Below are 18,323 nucleotides of genomic sequence, written 5' to 3'. Positions count from 1 at the left end.
AGCGGTCCTGACCCCTGACTTTTGTAGGTCCTGCCAAAGGAATGCCCTGCTTTCCTTCACTCTCCTCCGTGTGTGACCAGATCTTCCTCAGTGTGATCTTGCGATTGATGTCTCTCTCCTCCACTGGGCTGTAAGGAGGCAGGGCTTTATGCACTAGCGGCCCCTCAGTTGGGCTTCCCTGGTGGTTCAGATGGTAAAGAATCTGCCTGCAGTGCAGGAGACCCAGGTTTGATCCCTGGGTCTGGAAGACCCCTTTGAGGGAATGGCAATTCATTTCAGTATTCTTGCCTGGAGAATTCACCTCAATAGTACCTGGCTCATATTCCGCACCCAAAAAAGATCTGTTGAGCAAATGAATGGGCTGCAAAAAAAAAAAAAAAAAAAGGATAATAATGTTTATTTATGAAGCGTTTACTGTGTACCCGGCACTGAGCTAAATTCTTTAACCGCATCATGTTAATCTCCCCAACAACCCTCTGAAGGAGGTGGTGTGATTATTCTCACTTTACAGAAAAGGAAAATGAAGTCGAGGGATGTTAAGTGACTTGCTCAAGGTCACTCTGCTTGTTAGCGCAGGGGTGAGGGGCGGGATTCATATACAGGTCCTTCCCACCCCCAAAGCAGTGAAAAATGCGGAGGTGAGTCCCGGCTGCGGTCCGCGCGGACGCACCAGAGCCGGCGGAGCATCCCTAGGGAGGGAGTGGGCAGTTTCCCCCGGCTCCACTCCGAGCCGGTGGTGCAGCGCCCGCCCCCGGTCGCGGGCGCAGACTGGCGGCCGCCTCCGGGCCACGTGGTGCGCGCGGCGGGCGCGTCCGAGGAGCCCGCAGCGGCTCCGGGCTCAGAGCTCTCCCGGCTTGGAGAGCGGGCGGGAGCCGGGGGCCGGGCCGGTGCGGACGGCGAGGCGGCTGAGGAGGCGCGGAGGTAGCAGGGAGGCCGGAGCTTAGCGTCCGGCGGCGTCGGGGCCGCGGCCTCGTCCCCGTCCCGGCCGCAGCCTCTTCCCTTGGCGCGTTGCTGGCACCGGGTCTCTGCGCCCAGGGCGCACGGCGGGCAGGGACGCAGTCCGGCCTCTTGGCCGCCATGGAGCCGGCCCCCTCCCGCGACCCCGAGCTGCAGCCCCAGCTCCTCGCCAACGCGTCGGAAGCCTTCCCCAGCGCCTTCCCCAGCGCGGGTGCCAACGCGTCGGGGCCGCCAGGAGCACGGAGCGCCTCGTCCCTTGCCCTGGCTATCGCCATCACCGCGCTCTACTCGGCGGTGTGCGCCGTGGGGCTCCTGGGCAACGTGCTCGTCATGTTCGGGATCGTCCGGTGAGTCCGCTGCGGGTTGGACCGCGCGGCAAGGCCCCAAGGGTGAGGGTGGGGACCGCGGACCTGGGACCCTGACCTCGGACTCCGCACACCCGGGGCCTCTGGGCTTCCTGAAGGGGGCGCCCGGGGGCCCAGCAGAAAGAGCCCTTCCATGGCAAGGGGGACCCTGGCGTGTGTGTGTGTGTGTGTGTGTGTGTGTGTGTGTGTGTGCGCGCGCGCGCGTTTAACTAACATTGGATAATCTGTGGGCCTCCCCCTATTTCTGTGTCAGACTGTGTGGGACAGTTTGGTGACAGTTGTGTGTCACAGTTTGCGAGTGCGTGATTCTGTGTTTGTGACAGTACCGATGCGTGTTTGGACCTCCACAATCCTGGTAGTGGTGGGCAGAGATGCCTGAGGTGCGCTGGGCCTCGGGCGAGACAGCAGTGTGTGGGCTGAATATGCAGGTGAGGGCACAGGAGCGCTTGGGTATTTGCATCATGCTGACAGGCGCTTACCAAGTCACATTTGGGGACCATCTGTTGGGGTTCCAGTGTTGGTGTATGTGCTTGTCTCACACTGTCAGTTGGTGATTCTCTCTGTAAGAGCGAGTGACAACGTGACTGTTGTTTCTTGTCGGACCCTGAAGCCCCCATGGGAGGAGAGCATCCAGAGTGGCTCTGGACACTTGTGTGTGCATCTGCTGAGGGGTCGCCATGGTTCCCGGGTACAGTGGGCCAGCCAGTCACTCTCTGCTTCCTTCCCCGGGGCCATCTGGTTCTGAGCTCTGGACGTGATTCAGAGAGGCCGCGGATCCTCCTCACAAATGTCCCCTCTCTCACCTCCTCTTCTCCAACAGTCTTTTTTTTTTCCTGGCAAAAGCAAAAGTGATGTGGTTGGGCTGGACTGGAGTTTGTACTTTCATCTCAGGAAGTAAAGTTCTCTTCTGTGTCTCTGTTCAGTGCAGGGACCTTCTCAGAGAGTCTAAAGCATCATTGGCTTGCCCAGAAGCAGTCTTCCTGACCCAGCCCTACCAATGCAGACACAGGCAAAAGGGCTTGAAAGGAAACTCCCATCCTGGTTAACTGGAAATGGGTCATCTGTGCTGGCTGACCAAGGGACAACCCTAAACCTCTCTGGGGCCTGGTGCCACCAGACAGGGCAGAGAGCAGGGGGCAGATTGTGGATTCAGAGGCTGGAGATGTGAACTGTGGTCTTGGCCCAATTGCTGATGCCTGTCACACTGGGGGCCCTTTCTTCTCGCCCACCATCTACCCCACCTGCCTCAGTTTCCTCGTCTAGGGGATAGAGACCCAGTCTCTGTAGCTGGGACCATGAGTTCCAGAATGGGAGGTCTCTGTTGGACAGAGCACAGTACACTGGAGTGTTGTGTGGTGTTGGGGTGTTGTGGGAGCTTTGGCTTGGATGATTTCGGGGGAAGCTTTGCTCCCCCAGGAGGAGTGGAGGGCACAAGAATTTCCTGTTCTTTCAGTGACTCATCACCAGCTCCAGTGGGAGAATTTTCCCAAGCACAGGCAGGAGCAATCTTTGCTTTGTCGGTGGTTCTCCCCACTTTACCTTGGGAAGTAGTCCATGAACTGGCTCTGCCACTGGGGTAAACCGCTTGGCCTCTTTGAGCCTCAGTTTCTTCATCTATAGAATGGGGAAGTAATAGAGTCTTCTTTGACAGTGTTTTTGTGAGGTGGCACTCAGAGAGCATTATAAATGCAGCTGGCATGGTGTCTGGACCCAGTAAGTGTGAGGAGGAGGAGTAAGATTTCTCAGAAGGAGAGTGAGGGGGTGCTTTTCCTAAGGTGGGCCTGGGAGTAGCTCTGATTCCAGGAGTCCCAGGTTCCTGCACTCGTGCTCTGGGGGGCTGGGGCGGAGGTCTCAGTGCTCTGATCTGGGGAAAGCCAAGTGTCAGTGTGCTCACTTCCACCTCTAGTCTCTTTCCTGGGGCCTCTGACTGGTCGGCTGATGAGTGAACCCCCCCGCCCTACTGAGCCAGGGGAGGGCCTCTCACTTCTGAGGGTCCACTGAAGGCAGGCTCTGGGCTGCATGTGCTAGGGTGCTGCCCATCAACCTTCCCCACATCACCCTGTGTCAAGTGCATCTTGCAAGCAGCATAGCGGACCCCTTAGGTCCCTGTGTCGTGCCGACATTTCCCGGGGCAGCCATCTATGTGATCACTGGGCCCGACTGATTGAATCCTCTCCTGCAGCCTGGTAGGATAGGCATCAGCATCCCCATCATTGTCACTTCCAGTGTACAGTTGAAGAAGCCGCAATTCAGAGGGAGGCAAGGTGGCTTGTTCCCCTAGGTCCAGAACTTTTTCCAGAGCTGCCTGGGGTAGGGGACAAAGAATCGCATAGAGGAGGGGGCGGAATCCTATCCCTCCTCTTGTCCTAGGGTTCTCAGAGAATGATGGAGACAAAAGCACGGTGACTACACATGTTATTCAGCACATGTGCTTTAGGCTGCCGTCCTTGGGGAGGGGAATGACAGGCCCTGGCACTTAGTCCTCCCCCACTGAAAGGGAGGCTAGGGACAGGGCAACTGTCTGGGGCTCGACTTCTGCTGGCAAAGTCCCAAGAGCAGTGTGTGTACAGTGGGGAGCCAGGATGAAGAAAACCTCCAGTGTATCCATGGTTCTTTGAGCATGCAGAGCTCAGCCCCACCAGTAAGTGAGTCAGTTGATTGGCTGAATGAATGAGTGATTGAATGGATGAATTCTGCCTGTGAGTCCTGAGCTCAGCCTACTTGGAGAGCAGGGGAGGATTTGCAAAAATGATCCAGAAGGCCGTTGGGACAAAGAAGGAGGGAGGTGAGCGGCAGAGCTAGGGCTCTGAAGCCAGACACTGCTGCTGCTAAGTCACTTCAGTCGTGTCCGACTCTGTGTGACCCCATAGACAGCAGCCCACCAGGCTCCCCTGTCCCTGGGATTCTCCAGGCAAGAACACTGCAGTGGGTTGCCATTTCCTTCTCCAATGCATGAAAGGAAAAGTGAAAGTGAAGTCGCTCAGTCGTGTCCGACTCTTCGCGACCCCATGGACTGCAGCCTACCAGGCTCCTCCGTCCATGGGATTTTCCAGGCAAGAGTACTGGAGTGGGGTGCCATTGTCTTCTCCAGAAGCCAGACACATCAATGTGCAAATCCAGAGTTCAAAGCCACTTACTTGCTGTGTATTTGGACTAGTGACTTCACCTTTCCGAAACTCATTTCTTCGCGTGTAAGGTGAATGTAACAGCAGCACATCTGGGGTGGTGGTGAGGATTAAAGGAGACATGTTGTGTCTGAGCCCTTTAAGCCCTTTGAGAACAGGGAGGGTTTCTATGTGAAGGAATGAAAAGAATTAACTCATTCAATAAAAATCCATACTAGATGCTGAGATGTGATGGTGGGGAAGAAAATCCACCATCCCTGCCCTCGTGGAGCTTAGGTCTGGGAGAAATAGACATTCGTCCACTAGTCATCCAACAGATAGAAGTTTGCAGCTGTGCTGAGGGCCATGGAAGAGTGAGCTGTGAGACCCGGGATCGGGGAGGGTCTCACCTGGTCTGGAAATTCCAGGAAGGCCTCTGAGGAGCTGAAGGGTATGGAGAGGGTAACTAAGTAAAAAGGTGAGGAACAAGGCTGACATGAATGAGGGGCTGGAAAAAAAAAGATCACAGGAATCTCAGAATCCCAGAGCACAAAGCACTCCCTGTTCCCCCATCCCAACTTCCAAGGATATGCTTGGGAAGCCTGTTCACCCTCTGGATACACAAGAGGGGCCTCTGGGAATTGCACTCTTAGCCAATAGCCTGTGGTTTCTGAAATTTCCATGAAATGTGAGCAGGAGTTTGGGGATATGTGGTCCCCAGGCAGATGCTCCCTCCCTCCCCTTGCTGGGTGAGTTCAGCCAGTGTGGGGACTCGGGGAGTCTTTACAGCAGATGCCCGACAACCCCTCCTTCCGGGTGGAGTCATGCCCTGAGCAGGGCTGGCATCTCAGAGTTCCCATTCCAGCTCTCTAGGTGGAGTGGAGTGTGAAGGGCTTAAGGATCCCCACATCTCTGATGACTCCATCTTTAGAAGTCATCAGTGATGATGCCATCTTCCCTGTACGTGGCCCAGAACTTCCTGGTTTGCCTACCCCAAATTCAGGGAGGAGAATGGAGTCGATGCTTCTCCGGTGTGGCTGCTCGTCCACCTGCCCTGTCTGCTGCCTCCTCCTCTCCCTGACCCTGGTTTGGGCGTGTTTATACCTTGCTGTGTCTCTCACCAACCCCCCACCAGGCCTCCCTGTCTCTTCATAACTCTGCCTCTTGAGCTCTTCCTAGGCTGGTGTCTCTTCTGACTCTTCTCCTTGTATCAGATGCCAGCTCTGCCACCTGCCCAGATCTTTAGCAGGCTGGATGGCTGCTCTGCCCTGCGGTTTCGTCATTTATAAAATGTGGATTGTAGCACCTGCCTAAGAGGCACCTTTGTCCTAAAGATGACAAGGTGGTGTTGCTAGAGCATTGTGTTTTGCCTCCCATCCCAGGGAGCTGCAGCACAGAGCAAGCAGGGAGGGGGGGTTGGGCCTGGCAGCCTGGTGTGGGGCAGGGTCACGACAGATGAGTGAGGCATTCTGGTTGTCCCCTCTGTCTACTGCCCAGGTGCCAGGGGTGGCTGGAACAAGTGCTCGGTGGGGGGAGCCCTGAGTTCCTGTCTTGCTCTTGGAGACCCAGCGTGAACCTCCTGCCTTCTGGTCTCCCTCCCCTCTCTTGCCTGGATTGAGGTCTTGCAGACCCTGGGGCCCTTGGACCACGAGAGATCCCAGTGAGGTGAGACAGTGCAATGGAGAAGGTCACACCAGGAGGTCAGGTGGTGCTGGTCTGCCATCCCTGCTCTACCATATCCGGTGGCGTGGCTTTGGGAAACGGCTTAACTCTCCTGAGCCCCCTTTCTGCATTTGCAAAATTGTGGTGATCAGGATAGGCTCTTGGGAGGACTACGTGAGATCATGCATGTAAAGGTCATAGCACAGCACTGGGCACAGAGTAGGCCTTCAGCACATGCCAGATTCTGAGATTAACTGGCACCCCAGTGGCTGTTCCAGGCAGGCAGAGCTGGTGGCCATGAGATTGTCTACACTTTCCACCTTGGGTCCTTTCCTGCTTCCTGCATCATCTGCACATTTACTCATTCAACAAGCATTTGCTGATACTGATCCTGCCGGGCCTGTCCAGCTGCAGCCCCCACGGCCCAGATGCTCAGCTGAAGCCGCATCATGGGCCCTGGCTTCTGACACAGCCATGCGCCGTGGACCCCCTAGTAAGTTACAGTTCCAGGGACAATTGCAAATTTTCAGAGCTGACGGAGTCTGGAGGCACCCAGCCAGGGCAGGTGGTGTCTGTGCTGAGTCGTGATGTGGGTGGGAGCAGTGGGTTGGCTCCACAGAGAGGTGAGGATGGAGCATTCCAGGCAGGGGGAACAGCACGAGCAAAGAAATCTTCAGGAGATGATCAGAAGGCAGCACTGCAGAGGGCGGGGAAGTTCACTGTGGCTGAACGAGGAGTGCTAGAGGGCAGGGCTGGCAGCCAGGCGCCAAAGCAGGAAAGGTCTTGCAAGCGGGTGTCCGCCTCAACAGGGTTGTCAGGTGCACCTGCTGAGAGCTGAGCTGCAGCCAGGCCCTGGGGCTGGTGATGAACCACCGACTACAATCTCTGCTTTCCAAAATTCCTGGGGGAGTGGGATGCACATATTAGAGGAACTCCATGAGCCAGCCCCCGGGAATTGGAGGGAGTCATTCTGGTGGGGGCTTCGCTGGTGGCTCAGATACTGGAGCTGTTAAGTTGCCCATTCATGTCTGACTGTTTGGACTGCAGCATGCCAGCTTCCCTGTCCTTCGCCATCTCCCGGAGTTTGCTCAGACTCATGTCCATTGAGTTGGTGATGCCATCCAACCATCTCATCCTCTGTCACCCCCTTCTCTTCCTGCCTTCAGTTTTTCTCAGCATCAGAGTCTTTTCCAATGAGTCAACCCGTTGCATCAGGTGGCCAAGGAATTGGAGCTTCAGCTTTCACATCAGTCCTTCCAATGAATCTTCAGAGTTAATTTCCTTTAGGATTGACTGGTTTGATCTCCTTGCAGTCAAAAGGACTCTCAAGAGTATTCTCCAACACCACAGTTCGAAAGCATCAATTCTTTGGCACTCAGCTTTCTTTATGGTCCAACTCTCACATCCATACATGACTACTGGAAAGACCATAGCTTTGACTATACAGACCTTTGTTGTCAAAGTGATGCCTCTGCTTTTTTAATACACTGTCTAGGTTTTGTCTTAGCTTTCCTTCCAAGAAGCAAGCATCTTCTACTTTCAAGGCTGAAGTCACCGTCCACAATGATTTTGGACCCCCATTTTCCCCCCCATCTATTTGCCATGAAGTGATGGGACTGGAACCCATGATCTCAGTTTTTTGAATATTGAGTTTTAAGCCAGCCTTTTCATTCTCCTCTTTCACCTTTCTGGGGTCAATCCCTAGGTCAGAAAGATACCCTGGAGTAGGAAATTGCAGCGCATTCTGGTTTTCTTGCCTGGAGAATTCCATGGACAGAGAAGCCTGGTGGGCTGCAGTCCAGGGCGGGTCACAAAGACTCGTACAGGACTGAGCGACTAACACTGTTACTACTATTCTGGTGCGGAGAGGGGAGGGAGAACTTAAGAGAAGCCTGGATTCAGGCCCAGCATGGCTGTATGAGGGGCTGGAGGCTGTGCTGAGGCTCGAGTTGTGAGACTGGACAGGTTCTTGGGCCCACGGTAAGGCAGCCATGCTGGGAAATGAGGGAACTTGGAGTCACAGGACATGGGGAAGAGGACTTTGGAGCAGTCTGTGCAGAATGGAGTTCAAGAGGATGAATTTGGTGTAGCGGGGCTGGATCAGGGCAGTGGAGAGCTGGATGACCTTGGGCAGGCCCTGGAAATCCTAGCCTTGGTTGTCCCTTTCAAACTGCAGTGTTGTGGGACCCGAAGAAGGCCGGAGGCTGGGCCGGATGAGCCCTGGTGACGCTGAGCAGGGAGGGCAGCTGCAGTCCTGGCCAGTGTCCCTGTGCCTCCTGGCCCTGCCCCGGGGCCCAGCTTCCTAGCCTGTTGGGTTTACTTTCTGGGGAGTGTGTATGACTCATAGGCACACCAGGGAGAAGCCGGAGGAGTCAACTTCCGCATTCCTGCCACAGGCCAGAGGCTCCTCTGAGCCACAGTGGGCCTGCAAGGGAGTGAGAGATGGGGACCAGAAGGCTCAGATGGAGCAGGTGGCTCTCACAGCCAGAAAGGGGCAAACCCAGGTCTTCCTGGCTCCCAAACCCCTCCAGACCCACTCTACCACTGCTGTCCGTGAGACACATGGGCAGTGGAAGCGAAGGCTGGGCCTGCCTAGTTAGAGGAGGGAGGACCAGGGCTGGGGCGGAAGGCAGATTGCTGTCTGCAAACCTCTTAGGCCTCTGCATGAGGTAACAGCACTTGAGAGCCTGGATGTCAGAGCCAGACTGATCTGGGAATCGCATTTACTAAGAGAGGGAGCTTGGGAGATGGATGCATGACCTTTCTTGGCCTCAGTTTTCTCATCTGTAAAATGGGAGTAGAAATAGACCCCTGTGAGATCCCAACCCTCACAGGGTGGTTATGAGAAGCTCATGAGGCTGGATGTGAAGGAATTCAGTACAGAGCCGGAACTTGGTAAGTATGCTATACATATTTTCCGTGATTTTATCTATTTAGAAGAAGAGTGAGACTTGCATCTCATTCATTTGATTGACATTTCTCGAGCCCCAGAGGAACTAGAATTTTGGGGTGGATACTACAGGGAAACTATCAGCTCAATACTAAACATTTTCTTTTACAATAAACACAGTAACACATGTTGCTATAAGTAACACTAGTTATTTCAGAAAACACTGAGGCAGTTAAGCAGAGACAAATGTTACCAATGATCCTACCATAAAGAGAAATGCTTTGTCATTTTGATGTATTTGCTTCCCATCTCTTTCTGTGTCTCTCACTGTGTGTGTGTGTTTTAATGACATTGGAGTCATACTGTGTTGAAATAATGGGCACATCATATATAATATTTTGCTAGCAGCCTTCTCACATCGTTCAGTTCAGTCGTTCAGTCATGTCTGACTCTTTGCCACCCCTATGGACTGTAGCATGCCAGGCTTCCCTGTCCATCACCAACTCTTGGAGCTTACTCAAACTCATGTCCATCGTGTCAGTGATGCCATCCAACCATCTTATCTTCTGTTGTCCCCTTCTCCTCCTGCCTTCAATCTTTCCCAGCATCAGGGTCTTTTCCAATGAGTCAGTTCTTTGTATCAGGTGGCCAAGGTATTGGAGTTTCAGCATCAGTCCTTCCAATGAATATTCAGGACTGATTTCCTTTAGGATGGACTGGTTGGATCTCCTTGCAGTCCAAGGGACTCTCAAGAGTCTTCTCCAACACCACAGTTCAAAGCATCAATTCTTCAGTGCTCAGCTTTCTTTATAGTCCAACTCTCACATCTGTACATGACTACTGGAAAAACCATAGCTTTGACTACAGAGACCTTTGTCGGCAAAATAATATGTCTGCTTTTTAATATGCTGTCCAGGTTGGTCATAGCTTTTCTTCCAAGGAGCAAGCATTTTTTAATTTCATGGTTGTAGTCACCATCTGCAGTGATTTTGGAGCCCCCCAAAAAACAAAGTCTCACTGTTTCCATTGTTTCTCTATCTATTTGCCATGAAGTGATGGGACTGGATGCCATGATCTTAGTTTTCTGAATGTTGAGTTTTAAGCCAACTTTTTCACTCTCCTCTTTCACTTTCATCAAGAGGCTCTTTAATTCTTCTTCACTTCCTACCTTAAGGGTAGTATCATCTGCATATCTGAAGTTATTGATATTTCTCCCAGCAATCTTGATTCCAGCTTGTGCTTCATCCAGCCCAGTGTTTCGCTTGATGTTCTCTGCATTTAAGTTAAATAAACAGGGTGACAATATACAGCCTTGACATACTCCTTTCCTGATTTGGAACCAGTCTGTTGTTCCATGTCCAGTTCTAACTGTTGCTTCTTGACCTGCATACAGATTTCTCAGGAGGCAGGTCAGATGGTCTGGTGTTCCCATCTCTTGAAGAATTTTCCACAGTTTGTTGTGATCCACACAGTCAAAGGCTTTGGTTATAGTCAATAAAGTAGAAATAGATGTTTTTCTGGAACTTTCTTGCTTTTTCTGTGATTCAGTGGATGTTGGCAATTTGATCTCTGGTTCCTCTGCCTTTCCTAAATCCAGCTTGAACATCTGCAAGTTCATAGTTCACATACTGTTGAAGCCTGGCTTGGAGAATTTTGAGCATTACTTTGCTAGCATGTGAGATGAGTGCAATTGTGCGGTAGTTTGAACGTTCTTTGGCATTGCCTTTCTTTGGGATTGGAATGAAAACTGACCTTTTCCAGTCCTGTGGCCACTGCTGAGTTTTCCAAATTTGCTTCTTTGAAGACATGATTTTATTTGGTTGTGCTGGGTCTTAGTTGAAGTACGTGATGTCTTCCATTTTCACTGGGGCATGTGGAATCTTCAGTTGCAGCACTCAAATTCCTAATTGCAGTGTGTGGGATCTAGTTCCTTGACCAGGGAGGGAACCCGGGCCCCCTGCAGTGGGATGGCGGACCCTCAGCTCCTTGACCGCCAGGGAAGTCCCTGCAGACATGATTTTTGATAGCTGTGTTGTATGAATGTCTTTTATATGGGGGTACTTATGCTGTTTCCCATATTATGCCAATCTAAATAATGTGTCTGTGAATGTTCTTAAATCCATATGTTTGTGCACATCTCATATTATTTCCTTAAGGAATTTTCTGATAGAGCTCTTCAGGGAGGTATGGGCCACTGTGTAATACAGGGAGTTTCCTGTCCATGAAGCTGTGCAAGAGGGTTCTGGCAAACCACTATGTGGAGGCTTGGCACTGGAGATTCAGGTAGAGAAAAGACAGACAGACATAATTTCAGGCTCCCCTTCCCGCAGCTGGGACTGGAGGAAGAATGCTTCTCAGATTTCCCTTCTCCCCTTCCTGGAGGATGATGCCTGAACTTTAGAGGAAGAGGGCTGTGCAAGGGCAAGACATGATTTCATTAACGTCAGAGTCCTGGGACCTCTAAATCTAATTGGCTACCCGGAACATCATAACATGCACAGGAAGAGGGATAATCGAGGGGTAGAGCAGAAGCCAGGCTTAAATTAACAATTTACCATCATGCAAGCTGCAGCGGCCCCATTACCAGCTGAGGGGCACAGAGTAGGACGGGGTGTCTGGGTTGTGTTCTATTGATTCAGAGCTCCCAGTGCAGCTGCAGAAATCAGCAGCTTTGTCTCTGGCCGGGGTGGGTGTGTACAGCAAGAATTTTTTCTTCTGTAACTTCCCAAGTCTTTCTTGATAAGTGGAAGGAACTCAAACTTCAGAGTCCTTTGAAGTCAAAAAGTCCCATTCAGGGCACTTCCCTGGTGGTCAGTGGCTAAGACTCCATGCTCCCAATGCAGCTGGCCCAGGTAAGCCCCATTCAACAAACATGACACAGGGAGAGGTAGAAATGGCCTCGCTGCCCTCCCCTGCAGAAGTAACCTTTTCACCAGGGCATAGAATTTTGAATCACAGATGATGATTCTCTTTACTGAATATTTATTTTGTGCCAGGCACTCTGCTTAGATATGTGTATATATTATCCTGTTTAATCCTCACCCTATTAGTGAGTACTGTTTACCCTATTTTCTAGATGGGGAAACTCAAGGCTCAGAGAATGTTTGATATAATAACATCCTCAAAGTCCTGGAGTCGGATTGAAGTCAGGTCATTCTGATTGCAGAGCCCACACTCTTTTTTTAAATTGAAGATTCATTGGTTTACAATGTTGTGTTAATTTCTGCTATTCAGTAAAGAGATTCAGTTATATATATGTAACTGAATATATACATATGTTCTTATTTATATTCTTTTCCACTGTGGTTTATCTTAGGATATTGAATGTAGCGCCCTGTACCATGCAGTACAGTAGGACCTTGTTGTTTATCCATCCTATTTATAATGTTAATAATTTGCATATGCTAATCTTGAGTTCCCACTCCATCCTTCCCCCACGGCAGTCACAAGTCTGTTTTGTCTGTGAGTCTGTTTCTGTTTGGTAGATATGTTCATTTGTTTCATATTTTAGATTCCACAGAGAAGTGGTATCCTATGGTATTTGTCTTTCCCTTTCTGATTTGTTGCACTTAGTATCACAGTCTCTAGGTCCATTTGAGTTGCTTCAAGTGGCATTATTTCATTCCTTTTTTATGGCTGAGTAACATTCCATTGTATATATGTACCACATCTTCTTTATCCATTCATCTGTTAATGGATATTTGGAGTTTCCACATCTTGGCTGTTGTGAATAGTAGAGCTACGTGCTTAGCCTTTGCCCTGTCCTCTGCCATCTTGTATGTCAAGTTCAGCCCCTCTGATTTACCAGTGAGTAAACTGAAGCCTGGAGAGGTTCTCTGTCTTTTGAATCAGTGGCCAGTGCAGGACTGGAACTTTGCTTTCCCTCACTTACATCTCTTTCCATGCTTGGGATTATCTGAGCCAAAGGGTGTCTGGAAACAGGAGTAGCTGGGAACGTTAAAAGTGAGTTCCTACACAGGGCAGCCCAGCCTGGGGGCCACTGACAACACAAAACGGGCCCAAAGAACCCAGTTCCCCCAGGGGCAAGGCCAGCAGCTGGTGAAGCAGCCTGTCCTTCAGAGACGGGATGCAAATCCAGGTCTGCTTCTTGTTGGCCTTCCACCCTTGGGCTCACCTCACTGAGCCTGTTTTCTCCTCTGAGAAATGGGGATGATAGAAAAACACCTGCGTGGCAGGTAAACATATATTCGGCAGCTCGTCCTAAGTACCAGGTAGGGTTCTAGGTGCTAGGTGTGCAACAATGATAAGACGCAGTCCCTGTCCTCATGGAGCTGACATTCTAGTGGCGAAAAGTTAGATGCTAAAGAAATAGATGTAAGGCCAATGGCATAGGCAATGAAATCAACTCACGCAGGCTCAAGGAGAGAGAGTGGCGGGGCTGCTGGTAGAGATGGGGAGGAGGGTGGGGGACAGGGGAGGAGACCATCAAGTAGAGGCCAGTTGCTGGGAGGAGGTGTTTTAGCAGAGACAACAGTGAGAGCGAGCGTTAGGGGAAATGATGCAGGGCCTAGCGCAGGGCCTGGCCTATATCAGGAAGTTATTGGTGAGAACGACGCCTTTTGGCTGGTTGCCTGGGACTTGGGAGCAGGGGTAGGGATTAAGCCAAAGGAAAGAAGCTGCTTCTCCCAGCCAGGCCAGATGCCCCTGCAGGACAGATGGAGGTAATCTGTTTCCCTTGGTTACAAAAACTCATCCTCAAAAAAAAAAAAAACAAAAAACAAACTCATCCTCCTGAAGTGCCGGGAAATGCCCCACATTTAGTGATTTTCCATTCCTCTCGGTGAGGAGGGCAGGAGCTCACATGTGGTCACAGGGCTGCCCTGTTGGGAGGGGCAGGTGGCCCCAAGACATTTCTTCCGTGGGCTCAGGCCTGGTCATTCTGGATAAGCGAGAGGTCTACAGCAAAGCATGGCATATCGACTTGTTGGACTTAACATCAAAGATACCACTGCTGACCTTTCTCGAGGGCTGACACAGTGGGCAGCTCTGTACCGAGTGCCTCACATACATGGTCTCTTTTAATTCTCCCAGCGCTTTGACATACACGGTCCCTTGTTTCTTTCCATTTGACAGATGAGGCCACTGAGCCTCAGAGGTGGTAATTTGCTTGCTGAGGGCATCAGTGGGTAAATGGCAAAGTCAGCCTTTGAACCAAGGCCTGAGATTCCTGAAGCTCGGTCATGCAGTGCCCATGAAGGAATGTCCGTGAAGGAGGTCGAATTCAGGATACTCTCTGGTCCCAATTGTGGAAAAATGACTCTTTTGTACAGCAAGGGATTACAAGAGGCTGTGGAACGGGGTAAGTTGATTTATAGTTACGAAAATACTGAATTGTTGGGGACTTTTCTGGTGGTCCAGTGGCTAAGACGCTGCTCTCCCAGTGCAGGGGGCCTGGGTGTGATCCCTGGTCAGGGAACTAGATCCCACAGGCCGCAACTAAGAGTTCTGCAACAAAGATCCCACAACTAAGACCCGGCACAGCCAAATAGAGAAATAAATGAAAATAAATATTAAGACAATAAGAATAAAATAAAAGACTGAACTGTTAATAAATAAAACAAAAGTAAGACTGCTGTGTGTCAGGCAGAAGGAGGTATATATAATAAGGAATGCTCAGCATGGCCAAGGGCCTGGAGTGGGGAAGCCTGAGCTTTTCAGATCATGTGACTTTAGACCCTGGTTCTGTTCCCTCTGTGCTTCTTGACAAGCGCCTCTCTGTGCTACAGGTTCCTTCTGTGAATGAAATGTATTGATACCCACTTCCCAGGGTTGGTGTGAGTCAGAGGAGACTGAGTGTGAAGTGCTCTGCACGAGGCCTGCCTTGCCCATCGCCCTCCAGGAGTGGCCCTGGGCGTGAGGTCGGTGGAGGGACAGATCAGGCAAGCTGTGTAGCGTTCATATAAGATCACTAAGGATGATAAAGTTGTGGGCATTTTTTACACTGAATTATGGGATGGGAACATTCACTTGGCAATGGCAACGACTCAAAATAATTAAGAATCCAACCAGTTAAAACTGTGGCAAAAACGAGCCTGTGCTTTGGCCGTATTACAAGGTGCCATGCTGGAAACCTTCCATGCAAAATCCCACTTAATCTTCATAGCACTTTAATGAGAGAGGAACCACTGAATATGCCTTTACAGATGATGAAGCTGAGGCTCAGAGATGTAAGACTTTTGCCCGAGGACACCAAGGTTAGTAAGTGTTCCCCTGGCCAGGCCTGCCCTCTCTCCACTGACCACTGCCCTCATCACACTCGACCCCCTAAACAGCCTAGCACTCTGGTGGTTGTCATTGTCCTTTTCGGGGTGAGGAGATGGTGGCTTCTTGGCACCACCTTAGCCTAGAGCATGATTTTCAGGTCTGTGTCAGTCAGAACCCTACCAGAAAAAAAAAAGACCAGTGAGATATAGTTCAAGGAATTGGCTTATGCAACTGTGGGGTGTGGCTAGGGAAGTCTGAAATTTGTTGGGCAGGTTGGCAGGCTGGCAACTCTCAGGCAAGAGTTGATGCTGTGATCCACAGGCAGAATTTCTTCTTCCTCTGGGAAGCCTTAGTTTTGCTCTTCAGGCAAAACTCATTATCATGGATAACCTCTTAAAGTCAACTGATTGTAGATGTTAATCATATCTACAAAATCCCTTCACAGCAACAACTGGATTAGGGTTTGATTAAATTTGTTGTTTAGTCGCTAAGTAGCGTCTGACTCTTTGCGACCCCATGGACTGCAGCACACCAGGCTTCCCTGTGCTTCACTATTTCCCAGAATATGCTTAAACTCATGTCCACTGAGTCGGTGATGCCATCCAACCATCTCATCCTCTGTCACCCCCTACTCCTCCTGCCCTCAATCTTTCCCAGCATCAGGGTCTTTTCCAATGAGTTGGCTCTTTGCATCAGGTGGTCAAAGAATTGGAGCTTCAACTTCAGCATCAGTCCTTCCAATGAATCTAAAGGGTTGATTTCCTTTAGTGTTGACTAGTTTGATTTTCTTGCTGTCCAAGGGACTCTCAAGAGTCTTCTCCAACACCACAGTTTGAAAGCATCAATTCTTCACTGCTCAGCCTTCTTTATGGTCCAACTCTCACATCCACACATGATTACTGGAAAAACCATAGCTTTGGCTCTATGGACCTTTGTCAGCAAAATGATGTCTCTGCCTAGATATGCTGTCTAGGTTTGTCATAGCTTTTCTTCCAAGTTGCAAACATCTTTTAATTTCATGGCTACAGTCAACAGTCTGCAGTGATTTTGGAGCCCAAGAAAATAAAATCTGTCACTGTTTCAATTTCTCCCCCATCTATTTGCCATGAAGTGATGGGGCCAGAAGCCATGATCTTAGTTTTTTGAATGTTGAGTTTTAAGCCAGCTTTTTCACTCTCCTCTTTCATCTTCATCAAAAGGCTCTTCAGTTCCTCTTTGGTTTCTGCCATTAGGGTAGTATCATCTGCATATCTGAGGTTGTTGATACTTCTCCTGGCAATCTTGATTCCAGCTTGTGATTCATCCAACCCAGCATTTTGCATGATGTGCATATAAGTTAAATAAGCAGGGTGATAATATATAGCCTTGTTGTGCTCCTTTTCCAATTTTGAACTAGTCTGTTTTTCCATGTGCAGTTCTAATCATTGCTTCTTGACCTGCCTACAGATTTCTCAGGAGGCAGGTAAAGTGGTCTGGTATTCCTCTCTCTTTAAGAATTTTCCAGTTTGTTGTGATCCACACAGTCAAAGTGTTTAGTGTAGTCAGTGAAGCACAAGTAGTGAGTTTTTCTGGAACTCACTTGTTTTTCTGTAGTCCAACGGATGTTGGCAATTTGATCTCTGGTTCCTCCGCAATATTGAGTAAGTAACTGGGCACTGTAGCCTAGCCACATAGACACATAAAATTAATGACCATCACGGGGTCAAACAGACCTGGGATTGAGTCCTGGTCGTATAACCTACTGGCTCTATGATCTTGGGCAAGTTTCTCTGCCTCTTTGAGCCTCAGAGTCCCCTGGTCTGCTAAATGCAGTGACAGTGTTCACCAGAGTAATTTGTCATGAGGATTAAGTGCAGTGATGGAAATCAAGTACCTTCATCCAGTGCCTGTCATATAGGAAGAGGGGAGACACACACAAACATCAGTGGTCTTGAATTGGGCATTTTCTGGCTGTAGTGTAATCGCACGTTCCGGTGCTTGTCTTCCCTTTTACACTGGTGGCTCTTGGAGGGCAGGGACTGCATCCCATCATCTTCTATCCTGTTTTCTAGCTCAATCCCTGGCTCTGAGGAGGCTTCACTGAGTGTTTCTTAAATATCTAATTGGGACTTTGTTAATGAGATTCCCTCTGAGGGGCTGGGATGTATAAGAAAACTCTCCCAATGACAAGACAAGAGGGAAAGAAGATGTGCAGGAACCTCAGACTTCTGTTTGCTCTACAGTAACACCCCTTCCTTTTCAGCTTCGTAGGGCTTCCCTTGTGGCTCAGCTGGTAAAGAATCCGCCTGCAATGCAGGAGACCTAGGTTTGATCCCTGGGTTGGGAAGATCCCCTGGAGAAGGGAACGGCTACCCGCTCCTGTATTCTGACCTGGAGAATTCCATGGACTTTATAGTCCTTGGGGTTGAAAAGAATCAGACACGACTGAGCGACTTTCACTTTCACTTTTCACTTTCTGCTTAGTAAGTCTCTCCTCCAGGGAGCCTTCTCTGATGCCTCCTCCGTGTTCCCACAGTGTCCAGCACATGCCGCATCAGAGACCCATACAGTTTTCAAACCCCTGATCACTCATTCCTGTCTCCCCAGATGAGGGGGTGCAGTGAGCATCCTTTGGAGCCCCAGTCTAGGGTCTGATACTCAGGTAAGCATATCAGTAGGTGTTTGCAGGACGGACATGTTCTATTTCCAGAGACCCATGGGCTGATACGTCACATCTAAGGAAATCTGCCTCTGGGGCAGTGTCCAGCTGCCTCATCCGCTGGTCCAGTCATCCTTACGCCAGAAGCAGAGCCAGAGTGGAGACGAGTTTCTCTTCCCTGCCTCCCATGGGTGTGTTGTGGTTCTTGAACTGAACCAAACAAGGTGCCTGCCCTGTTTATTGCTGAGTGCTCTCTGGAGGCCACCCCACCCCCCTCACTCATGTGCAGCTCAGGAGCCTTGTATTTCTATGTTCCAGCCTTCAATCTTCTCTTTCGACACGCTTGCTGGGCCTCGTTGTCATTAACCACTTTGCTTCCTCAGGCTTTGCCAAAACTGAGATAACTAACTAGTTTCTGGCTACTCGCCACTCAGATGGTGGGCAGGTCATAGCTTGCTGCCCTCCCTGCCCACCCCAACTTG

At 50.3% G+C, this 18,323-nt stretch overlaps 1 protein-coding gene across 1 annotated transcript in view; it reads left to right on the top strand.

Moving 5' to 3' along the window:
* The first annotated feature begins 913 nt into the window (after positions 1–913).
* Positions 914–18,323, top strand: part of OPRD1 (opioid receptor delta 1) — a 39,979-nt gene continuing 22,569 nt past the window's right edge. The window contains exon 1 of the mRNA NM_001191148.1: positions 914–1,304. Within this exon, the coding sequence (NP_001178077.1) occupies positions 1,078–1,304 (227 nt within the window). The 5' untranslated portion in view covers positions 914–1,077. The remainder of the gene's footprint in view (positions 1,305–18,323) is intronic.

This window comes from Bos taurus, chromosome 2, assembly GCF_002263795.3.
Source record: "Bos taurus isolate L1 Dominette 01449 registration number 42190680 breed Hereford chromosome 2, ARS-UCD2.0, whole genome shotgun sequence".
Lineage (NCBI taxonomy): Eukaryota > Metazoa > Chordata > Mammalia > Artiodactyla > Bovidae > Bos > Bos taurus.
The sequence above is the reverse complement of the archived record's forward strand: the minus strand, read 5'-3'. Positions and strand labels throughout refer to the sequence as shown.